This window comes from Amblyraja radiata, chromosome 8 (genome assembly GCF_010909765.2).
Source record: "Amblyraja radiata isolate CabotCenter1 chromosome 8, sAmbRad1.1.pri, whole genome shotgun sequence".
In the NCBI taxonomy this organism is placed as follows: domain Eukaryota; kingdom Metazoa; phylum Chordata; class Chondrichthyes; order Rajiformes; family Rajidae; genus Amblyraja; species Amblyraja radiata.
Window position 1 is genome coordinate 24,414,168 of NC_045963.1, and position 12,063 is coordinate 24,426,230.

General features: G+C 38.4%; 2 protein-coding genes across 2 annotated transcripts in view; one reads left to right on the top strand and one right to left on the bottom strand.

The window, feature by feature from the left end:
- iars2 (isoleucyl-tRNA synthetase 2, mitochondrial) overlaps positions 1–2,304 on the top strand; it is a 75,763-nt gene extending 73,459 nt beyond the window's left edge. Inside the window, exons 22-23 of the mRNA XM_033025380.1 lie at positions 355–499; positions 1,409–2,304. Of these exons, the coding sequence (XP_032881271.1) occupies positions 355–499; positions 1,409–1,560 (297 nt within the window). The 3' untranslated portion in view covers positions 1,561–2,304. The remainder of the gene's footprint in view (positions 1–354; positions 500–1,408) is intronic.
- A 1,315-nt stretch (positions 2,305–3,619) lies between these two features.
- Positions 3,620–12,063, bottom strand: part of rab3gap2 (RAB3 GTPase activating non-catalytic protein subunit 2) — a 67,301-nt gene continuing 58,857 nt past the window's right edge. Inside the window, exons 31-35 of the mRNA XM_033025379.1 lie at positions 10,639–10,857; positions 9,147–9,236; positions 7,233–7,448; positions 5,918–6,076; positions 3,620–4,482 (exon numbers count right to left, since the gene is read on the bottom strand). Coding sequence (XP_032881270.1) covers positions 4,333–4,482; positions 5,918–6,076; positions 7,233–7,448; positions 9,147–9,236; positions 10,639–10,857 — 834 coding nt within the window. The 3' untranslated portion in view covers positions 3,620–4,332. The remainder of the gene's footprint in view (positions 4,483–5,917; positions 6,077–7,232; positions 7,449–9,146; positions 9,237–10,638; positions 10,858–12,063) is intronic.

Consider the following 12,063-nt stretch of genomic DNA (forward strand, 5'->3'; position numbering starts at 1 on the left):
AATGACATAGTACAGGTGGTTTTTAGTCTTTCAAGGCGAGTATGTGGACATTTTGCTGTTCCATCCTGTTCCACACAACTATGAGGCCTTTGGAAGATTTTAAACCCCATCCAAAACTGCTGTTCTTAAGCATTCAGATTGTTGTATTGTACCTCTTGAATAGGGGGTGGGGTGGGGAGGGGGAAGAGTGTACTGTTGTGTTGTTTGTAGATTATATAGCAATAATAGAAACACTATGTTGGTGTAAAACCCATTCTTTCACAGGTCAGGCATAGATTTTAATCTGTTTCTCTGACAAGCGAGCTCTTGCTTCACTGTCTGGTACCAAACAGTTTACCTGTTTCTTGTCCCCAGCAATTACAGAAAGATCAAGTATCCAGTACTTCAGAACTGAATGAATTAATGATGGCATCACACACAACACTACTAACAAGTGTTCCTCGTGACCTTCCTGCTGATACAGATCTAATTGAAGGAAAGTTTATAATCAATTTGGAAGGTAAACCAGTTTAATACTGTCACTAATTTCTGTAATAGAGCATTACAGAAGCATATATTTTTCTTCAGTATTATTATATAAATTGAAAAATGTTGGTTATAATTAATAATTGGAAAGGTTAGGTGGGGTTTAGTGGGAATGTAAAGATAATTGTAAAGAATATAAAGATATCCAGCTAATTATTATTGGTACAAAAATACAAATAAAAAATATGCTGCAATTTTACCTTCCAAAAGATCCTTTTTGTGTATTAGTCATCCAACTAATTCATACCGTTAGAGATTGCTATTTATAAATAGAGGGTATTCTCAACTAGACATTTCCTATTAATTAATATTGAAGTCATTTAATTTAGAAACATAAGCATAGAGTTGGTTCTGTATTGTAGTTCAAATTTCATCTTTGGCTTTGTTTACTTTCTTTAGTTTGAAGGGGAATAAATTGGGGTATTCGTCACAACTATGCTACCAGCTTACTAAGATTGCATTTCAAATTGTATTGGGCTGTAATATTGATATTTGTGTACTGGTATGGGATCACGTTGAAGGCAGCGGAAATGTTGGAGAATGTGGTGAATGCAGATGCTTGAGGAAAGGTGAGTGCCGGGGAACTATCCTCCCCTCTGGGGGAAGGGGGAGCAAGAACAGAACTGTGGGACACGGAGATACAGTTAAGGGCTCCATCCACAACAGCAGGAGGAGAAGTCATGTTTACTGAAGGAAGAGCATATCTCGAATGGCTTGGAATGGAAAGCTTCATCATGTGAGCAGGAACAGCAGACACTGAACTTGAGAGTAGGGAATGGTGACATTGCAACAGGCGGGTTGGGAGGAGGCATATTCAGGGTATATTTGTATGTGATGTTTTCACTTTACTCTGAAAACCTAATTATTCCTAATTGCTTGACAGGTGGCGTTATTATTGAAGAATCACGATATGTAGTCATTGTTCAACAAGCTGCCAAAGAAAAATGTCCTCGCTGTAAAAAGTATACATCAGATATGGCACTAAATCCATGCCCTCGTTGTTTGGAAGTCATTGCAGGGAAGTGGACCACGTAATTTATATACTGGGAAAGGACTATTTCTAATTACTGGAAGAAATGGCTATTACATAATCTACAGCTATCTTTCTGAGGAAGTCCTTGTCTTCAGATATGCACCCTCTCCCCACCCTGCAATCTTTGAAAGTGAACCTATAAACAACTTTGTTTGGACATTTTGAATTCAAAAATTTTCAAAATGAATATAAAAATCATTGTGCTCCATGAGTATTATTGGTCAGCATTGCAAGTGTACAAAACTGACTGCTGAACATATTCATTGGGAGTAGAAACTTTGATTGTTCTCAGATAGTCATGCAATATGCCGGTACACAAAAAAATGCTGGAGAAACTCAGCAGGGTGCAGCAGCATCTATGGAGCGAAGGAAATGGGCAACGTTCCGGGCCGAAACCCTTCTTCAGACATATGCCTGTTGGTTTGAAATTTGATTATACTTCACAGTTCTAAGCAAACCTCTTAATCGACTGTTGAACACAGTTAAGAATAATCCATGTGTAGGTAATCAAATTTCCTGTTTCATTTGTAATATCAGATGAGGTTAAAGTTTCTACGATATTTTTGCTTTTTTAAAGTAACCTGCTCAAAGCATATAATTATGGCAGAAACTTAAAGTTGTCACAAAAATATACCAAGTCATCCACAAATGAAATTTAATAGGTTTACGGTAATGTTTCTATTGTCTTGTCATGCTGCAGCTTGATGAGGAATTAAATTGTGCGTCAATTAAAAGTAACCAGTGTTTTTTGGACTGAAGAAACATGACTTTTTTTTAAGAAAGGAATTAATGTTTAAACAACAATTTTAATAAGCTGACTACAAACCTGTTTAAGGTTGGTTTAGTTTGATCCTAAATAGGTTGGCTATAGCCCAGCCTTTGGTTATTTGTGGGTTTCCCCTGTAGAAATCTAATTCTTGCCCCCGTTGGTGGAAGGTTCATTTCAAAGAATGCATTCTAAATTAATTGTTGTACAAATGGTTTGTGTAGATTTTGTTTGGAGAATATATGAAATCATACGCAAATAGCCATGATTCCTCCAGCTCATCTTCTGACATTTTGGTCATTGTAATGTGGAACAATGATGGATGTTAATGACTAAACAAGGAAATTGAAATCTTCCAATTGATTAATTCTCAGAAACCCTGACAGATTTGTCAGAGCTAGGGTCAAACATTATACATTTTTCATTGGTTCCACTTTCAGAAAATGAATTTGTATTTCCAAAGGGATTTCGTAAAGTTATTTCAATGAATTTACCATGCATCTTTACCAAAAGAGCTAAATTACAATTTCTAATTTGTCAGTTAGTGTTAATATCCTCTGCTTTGACTGTTTTGGCAAAGTGAAATCACTGCTTGGGGACTATCATCATTTAGCTTCTTGACAATTATGTGCATTACCATTCAATCTTTTCAAGTAAGAACCAACTCAATTTTCACAATATTTTTTACATGCAATGTGCCCGTCCTGATCACAACATTATTATTAAAATAAATGCTGTTTTTTAAAAAACTTGCAGCATTGAATCTTCCTGCAGATAAACTATATTTCTAATATAAGATTGTTTACACTAAATTTAGCCTTAATTTCAGACACAATTTGCAATATAATTTGAAAGAGAATTGCAAAGCAGGGTGTTACATATTGGTAATCAAAGCATATAGACTCAGTTTTGAATTCACTAATTTCAGCTCCACCTTTTCAGACCTTCAACCTGTACCATCAGCTCTGTTTTGCTCACTACTGGATCTGTTGAGTATTTCCAGCAACTGCACTATTCTGTATCTCACCATCATCCTCAGAGGATCTCCACCCCTACTCATTCTCTAACATAAAACAATATCAATCTGAAGCATTAATCTACTCTCATCACAACTATTGAGCCCACCAGGCAGCATTTTTCCATTTAGCAGTTAATCAAGTTATGCTGGTTAAGTTAACAACCACAGTGAAATTTTAAGTAGATGTAAATCAACCCAATTCATCATGTTTTCCCTCACTACAGACACATCACAGCAATTTTTGTGCAAAGACTTAATATTTTGAAAGCAAACCAACTTAGCTTGGGTATAAGCTTTTATTTAAAGGAATATTTTACAATCAGAGGTGGCATTTCTACCACTTAGTGTGGAAATATCTCACCACACACTGATAACTGTTCAGTGAACATAGAAATACATTATTTTAGAGCAAAACATTGAGGTAATAGAAACATTCATCTTTTACATTAACAAAATAAACTACAATTTTGCCTTTTTTAGTGACATAAGGCTTCATTAAATAGTCATTACTACCTTGGTGTGGTTCAGAGTAGATAGTACTACAGTGAATATTGCAAAATCACTTATTCGTCTATCTTCAATAGTGGGGATTTAAAACCATAGATTTACGGTTTTGTATAGATATCCAGAAAGACCACATGCTATGCAATTCATTCACTACATAATACCTTAAGGTACAGACTTTCTTTAGCATTTTGCACAGCTAAAGCAACACAGAATATGGTATCTGAGACCAATATGATTTTTGTTTTAACAATACATTGAGAAAGCTGAAGCAAAGCTTACGGCTATGTAACCATGGGCATGCAGATGTATTTGGGTATTAGAATAAGAACTTATTACAGATGTGTATGAATGGCTTCTATTAGATATGAAGCAGTCAAGAACATGATTATCTGGGACAAAATGAGAAATTTACATCCTAATGATCTAAACTCTTCCCAATTGGTCAAACCTGGAAACTACCTTAAATAAAAATGAGCCAACGTATCACAAAGATGATATAGCATCAACTGCTTCCAACAGATGCAGCACCAGGCTGTATTGCCCATGGTTTTCAGGTAAGAGTTCTATCACCTTCCTCACCAATCTAGTTGTTGCTTCAATTGGCACATCTTTGTTTTGAAGATCCTGAGGATTCTGGAAATTATGCAAAGTACAATTAATAAAAGGCAAGGATGTAAATCATGTATCAATTACTTTCCTCAATGTTTATTAATTTTTCAAAGATTCCAGTACCTCTCAGTAACTTAATAGAATGGCTGGTTCCTCTATCAATTGCTATGGCAAGTCCAAGATTCTATGGTATTACTGCCAACTTGGACTATAGTTATTGCCAGCCTGTATCAATAGCTCCTGATTTTTTCCCCCCAAATTGACCTTCTGATATATCCAAGATAGACACAAAATGAAGGAGTAACTCAGCAGGCCAGACAGCATATCTGAAGAAAATGGATGGGTGACGTTTAAGGTCAGAAACCTTCGGAAAGATGGATAGGTCGGCGAGACTTCTTGTCATTAGATTCGACGACGTTTCACTGAACACTTACGCTTGTCCGCCAAGGCCTATTAGATCTGTCAGTTGCCAACCAGCTTAACTTCCCATTCCCATATTGACCTTTCTGTCCTGGGCCTCCTCCATTGCCAGAGTTAGGCTACACACAAATTGGAGGAACTGCACATCATGTTTTGCTTGGGTAGCTTACAACCCAGCGGTATAAACATTGAATTCTCCATTTTAGGTAACTTATACAAACATCTCCCTGCCCCACTGAAAGCCCAGTCCGATAAACCAATTCCACAGTTCACAACAATGCATCTTTATTGGGCTCACGCTGTCATTAGCTAACAATTGGCCTATCAGGGAACCTCCTTGCCCAAGGTCATCTGTTGCCGTCCCCGATTTGTCCTGTGATTTCTTATTTCCTCCCCCACCACACCTCTACAATCAGTCCAAAGATGGGCCCCGACCCAAAACGTCACCTCTCAATGTTATTCAAGGATGTTTAGTTACTCCAGCATTTTGTGTCTTTGGTATAAACTAGCATGTGTAGTTCCTTTTAATTATATTCTCATATGCTGATGTTAGTAGGCATTTTAAAGTTAGTAGATCAAAATTAAATTATTGACCTAACTGGAGAATCAAAGTATAGTGATAATGTGTATAACATTACTTAGAGACTAGATCAGCTCCCCTAACTGCAATGAAGGAAGCAATGCAATCATTTTCATGGCTCCCATTATTAATACTTATATTCTCAAATTTAGATTTTCCCCGTTGTGTGTTTGGGGGGGGGGGGGAATCCCATTCTGTGACTGGTGCTCAACGATCATGGTTTCTGAGGAAGGTAATATACAAATGTTCAATAATAATTTTCATTAATCTTTCTCTCTCTAAGATAACCCATTGAGAATATATTAAATAAACAATTTAATACGTTTCAAAACTTGCAGTCTAAGCTTTCATTTGCCACAATATGTTTCGTGATTTTGTTTTTTAACTTTGCACAAAAGAATTTGACTTTGTCTCTTAGTTCTTTTGGCATTACCTGGATGGAATATTATTTATACTTACCATGGCCTTAAGCCAAGTGCACAACACTGGAGGGAGTCTGGCCAGCAGTTCCATGCCCTCTTTAGTCTGAGTGTGGAGTAAAGCATAAGCAAGTCTCTGTCCTGTCAGCACAAGCAACTGGGATGCCAGGACCTCTTGATCGTGTACCTGGAGAATTGCCTGAGCAGGCGACAAAAGGAAAGACTCGGCTCAAAAGCTTATTCTGTGCACTGATAAGATTTTAAACTAAAGTTTCGATCAGACATTATTCGTCGAAAATGGGCATTTCCCCAATTCTGGCACATTTAAAACGCCAATCTGGTCATCGCAACATAAATGCTCCAAACTTAACTTTTATTTTTAGTAGTAAAATGTAAAAGTTCACATCAGGTTCACATAAATAAAACTAGAGGTTGGAATTACTCAGTCGGTGAACCAGCAACAGTGGAAAGAGAAACCTGTTAATTCTGAGAAGAAGTGCTAACCGGTTTTTGTGGTTTCTCTTTCCAGATGCTGCTTGACTGTCGTGTTCTTCCAGAAAGAGAGGGACGGAAAGGTTAAATAAGAATCTGAGGGGTAACTTTTTGACACAAAGGGTGGTAGGTGTATGGAACGAGTTGTCAGAGGATGTAGTCGAGGCAGGTACTATTGCAACGTTTAAGAAACTTTTAGACAGGTAGATGGAGAGGACAGGTTTAGAGGGAAATGGGCCAAACGCAGGTAGATGGGTACAGTTGGTCGGTGTCGGCAAGATGGCCGGAAGTTTAGCTAATATCTCACCATTTTGATATTTTCCCTAATCTTCCTGACAAAATGACTGTCATTTAAAAATCTTATGCTAATTCTTGCCCCGTTTAAGAGGTTCTTACATTACACGACTTAGGCCCGATCCAAATGTTCCAGAAATGAGAAACAGCCATATAAGGTATCCAAGATTAGAAGGACAAGCATAAGCTGCACTCACTGCACCTCTCCAGAAATACAAGGAGAAATCACATAGCACTGACTGATTATCAAACACTAGCTTAGCTCATTGCTACCAAGAATGCAAATTCAAGATGCATGCCAGAACTGGAGCACAGTCTAGGTTGAAATGTCCATGCATCACTATGTTACACCCAGAGAGGCACTCTCAGGTTTGTGATTAAATCAACACCCATCATGTTTGGCCAGGGAAGCATCAACACATGCTTTAGCCTGCTCCTTATGCTCATATGTTCTATCACGCACATAGGATTGTGCACGGCCGAATTTCCTCCCGTTCATTTATTCCTCAATGTACATTGCCTCTAGACATTAGATTATTTTAATTATACATTTAAATAGTAACACTTACCTCTTCACCAATGTGGTCAATTCCATGACCGTACAGTTCACACACGTGATGGCGTTTAATACAATCCTCATTCACCTGGAGGTTCTGAGACAGCTCTACTGCCACTGAGGGCCAGTCTTCATTTTGTTCTGAATACGAGTGTTGTTCAGAAGCATGTTCAGTCTTCGGCGGTTGTATTAGTTCTTGCACTGCAGCACTGACTAATTTCATTAAGAACTGGAAAAAAATAAATACAAGTCACTGCAGTAGGAAGTTACGAGATCTGGTCAGATGTGAGAAAATTGGGGATCCTTTATCTATATCTATATTACTAAAACTCTCATCTTGTTTGTTAGTGTGTGCGTGTGATCTGGAAACTCCACAAAAACGGTACACAATACCGCTACAATTTTTGGCCCACCTGACTCACCGTTGTCCTGGTGTGTGCATTAGCCAAGTTTCGTTCAGATTTATGTTATATTTTGCAAGTTAGTGACATTTTAAACTTTACAAAAAACACTTTTCCACTTGCCCTGCCGTCAGCCGTGTTCGACGTCACAACGGGAATTCATCCCGAATTTTATTTACTTAAAAAAAAACAACAACAAAAAAATTCGCAATTTTCATTGATTTTATTCTAAAAAAACTCAATTTTAAACAAATTCTTCCGTTTTCATTAACAGCTAACATTGTGTTTACGTTATTATAAAGAAAAACGCGATTTTCATTGAGAATTTCTTCTTTTTTTTTTAAACATTGCGCTTTTCATTGTGGGGAGGGGGTGGTGGGGGAGCAGGGGGATAGAGAGGAGGGGAGAGGGAGGGGAAGTGATGATGGGAGAGGTGGGCAAAGTGGGGTGGTAGGGAGGGGGGGATAGAGGGCAGTGGGGGAAGTGGGGAGCAGGGAAATAGAGGGAGAGGAGGGGAGTAGGTAGGGGGGAGAGGTTATGGAGGGAGGGAGTGACTAAGTGAAAAGGAGAGGGAGGGTGAAGAGGGAGAGAGTGCTGGGGATGAGGATAGGGGTAGGAAGAGGGATGGTGAGGTAATGGAGGATGGGAGGGGGTGGAGGGAAAGGAGGGGGTGAGGGGAGGAAGCAGGAGGGTTGGTGGAGGGTGAGGAGGATAATGGAGGAGGGAAATAGGGGACTGAAGAGGGAGTGAAATGCGTTCACATTGATCTTATATTTTACAAGTTATTGCCATTTTGAACTTTAAAAACGTCGCAGTCGCGCTTCCAATTGCCGGCCGCGCCTGCGCATTTGGTGAAGGGTTGCTGTGACTCGCGTCACAATGGGAATCTCTGGCGTCACAACGGGAACCCGTCACCTGCGCCTGCGCAGTTGAGGGCTATGGGTCAGTGGTGGAATATTACGTTGGGAGACGGGGCCCAACGGGTCCACACTTGGTCTAGGTTTCTCATAAAATGTTGAATCTATTACGTCTTATGTGCTGAAGGAGAGATGCAACACTGGTTCTCAGAAAAGGGGCTGAATAAAAATGCATATTTTGGAAACTGTAGACTGTCTTCATAATACTCCTAAATCAGAACGCATCATTTTTGTGCTGTGGATTCAGTTTGTTTAATTTAATTTCAGACACGGACTTCAAATCAACAATGTACAAATTTGAACTCTGATCCTCAAAATGAATATGTTCCAAAGCAATACAGAATGAAATTTGTTTAACAAAGGAGTCATTATTATCAGTTTGTCACGTTGTTAGTTAGACCAAAAAGTATGCCTTAAAATATTTCAATAGGACTAGTTACCAATACAATTGTAAGTATGAGGAATACATTTACTGAACATAGTTATTGTATTAATTCTACTGTGAACAGATAGAATTTATAAATTTCAAACAATAATTTATTTTTAATCACTTAATTCCAATTCTGAATGACTGTTTCGATGAGCAATATTCTTCAACAATTTTACTACCTGTTGTCTGAGGGAGACTATGTTGGGATCCATATCTCCACTTGGCAGCAATTGGATTGATGTCAGCTCCCTGAAAAAAGCATTTTTTCCCTGGAAGTAAATGCAGAACACTGAGTATTTGATACAATTTCTTACCCATGCCAAATGGATGGAATATTTCACTACCAGTTATAAATGGCACACACAGCACGAGGGCCAGAGATATGTCGGGTGGTTGCTGTCTTTTTCTCAGGGTTGGAATGTCTAAAACTAGAGGCCAGAAGTCTCAGGTGAGATGGGAACGTTTTAAAAGGGGCCTGAGGGGCAACTTTATCACATGGAGGATGGTGGGTCTGGAACAAGCTGCCAGGGGAAGTGGTAGGAACAGATACAATTATAACACTTCAAAGACATTTAGGCAGTACATGGATACGAAGGGTTTAGAGCAGGGGTGTCAAACTACCAGCCAGGCTGGCCGAATGGGAGAAGTAACTGCCCTCTGGGCAGTCAGCTGTGGCCAATGAGGGTGCTGAGCGGGGTGGCTGGGTGGATGTGAGGGAAAAAAACATTGTAGCGGTGCGGACTGCGCGGTGGATACTTTTCTCTTTACACTGTGGAGCAGCATAGCGGATGAGAGAGCTCAGCCGACCGCAAAGCATCTCTGTTCTAGGCCCTTCCTGGTCTCCCGATCATCACAGAAACCTGCACTGACCGGGAGAGGCCATCTCTTGGATGCCAGTGCTACAATGGTGGCAGAGTAGATCTAACAAAACCACAATATGTTTTGTTAGGTCTACAATTGTGTCTGCTAATGTTCGATTTCAAATGGTTTATTAATGGAAAGGGTGTGACTCCCAAAACAATCTTAGCCAAAATAGCATAATTTTGTCTCTCATCACAATACCAATCATAAAAGTAATGCTTGCTGGGCAATCTTCATAAGAAACAAAATTCGAAAAGTGAAACACTTTGTAGTTATAGCAGAGACTGAGACACATGAGAGCAGGTTGAAAAACGAAGGCAACGAAAGCTGTGGGAGCATGCGTGCGTGTGCACAACTGATCCGGCCCGCATGAAGTCACATTTTGCCCAATCCGGCACATGACCTAAAATGAATTTGACACCCCTGGTTTAGAGGGTCATGGATCAATTACAGGCAAATGGGTTGAGTTCAGGTAAGCAACTTGATCAGTGTGGATCATTTGGGCCAAATTACCTGTTTCTGTGCTTTTTGCCTCTATAGTTAGCACACAAAATTACACTTTTAAGGCAGTTCTACTTGCATGTTTTATAACCATTGTAAATAGCAAGGTAATAATTTGAAGTTTAAATAGCCTGAACTTGGAAGAAAGATATTTAAAAGTATAAGGTGTGTTGTGGAATTCTTGGAATATAGATTTATACATTTTGCTTTAGAAGCATGTCATATAATGGTATTCACGTTGACAGTGCCTTCAAAATACCACAGCATTTTAGATAATAAAATAGATAGATTACCTGGCAAATACCATACCTTACTATCAAATAGACTAAATATTTTGACAGTTTTCATTCCAAAAAGCATGATTCCGTGCATAATAACAGCTAGAATGTAATGGTGTTCAGCCAATGGATAATGGACGTGTCTTTGTTCTAGAGCCAGATCCACTATTGATGTTGGACCCTCTATAGCTGACCAGGTATCCTCAATCTGCAGAAATGGTTCCTTCATCTCATCGCTGCTAATTTCAGCCTATGACAAATTTCAAAAAGGGTGAAATGCAGGAATACATAATTTTGTACCAATGTTACTAAAGTCAGCTTGCACATTATCAACAATTACATCATGTAAACGAGAGGCCACTCATCTCAACAATTCCACATCTATGCTATTTAAGTTTCACGTCATTTCTTTCTATCAGCAATACCTACTGTGCCTTTCCTTCAATTATGTAGATTCATTTTAATCTGTCTATTGCTTTCACCTTATCTACTGCCATGAGCATACCTGCACTCAAAAATTGAAACCAAATTCAAATTTATTTTCCATCTCATCAGCAAGTTTCATTTATCTTAAAAATGGTTGTGTGCAGAAATATTATGATCTGCTAGATGATTAAATACATTTTGTATTATAATTTCTGCTAATGTATGGATGTAATTTTATTTATTTTTGTGTAACCTAACATCTCACAACAGTTTTTCACACAGTGTTTGGTTGTAACTTCTAGGATTATGCCCGTTATAGAACCCTAATCCCCAAAAATGTTACCAAATGCCAGACAAAATTAAATAGTTAATTTGCTCAAAGATTTTGCAGGGTCACAAAGGCAGTTTTGATAAGCAAGCAAAATATGTTCTTGTTCACAGTGAAATCTGTGTTCTTAAAGATTAAGTTTAAACTACCACAGTTCCTTAAGCAGGTTGCTAAATAATTCTTCAGAACACAAGAAGATTTAAAAGATTCAGGAACACTTTAATCCTTTTCTGCCAAAAATCATTACCTGAACTAATCTATGACAATTGTTTAAGTAACAGGATATTGGAGTTTTTTCCTTTGGTTCAACTTCCAAGTTGAACTAAAACTAGCAATAGTTTTGAAATATGCATTGCCTTATAGAATAGAATAGAATATTCCTTTAATAATCCTTTTCAGGAAATTATTTGCCACGACAGCTTCAAGACAAACATAACACCACGCTTTCATACATAACAAGTTAAAATACGTTAAAATACAAGTTAAAATACAATTAATTTAAAAAAGTGCAGTTATTTATGCTCATTAAAAAGTCTTATAGCAGCTGGTAAACAGGACTTCCTGTATCTCTCCGTTTTGCACATTGGTGCAATCAGCCTCTGGCTGAAGATGCTGCTCTTGATCACCTTCAGGGCATGGAGTGGGTGAGTGGGGTTTGTCATTATGGAACCTAGTTTATTTAGAGTTCTGGCCTCTGCCACC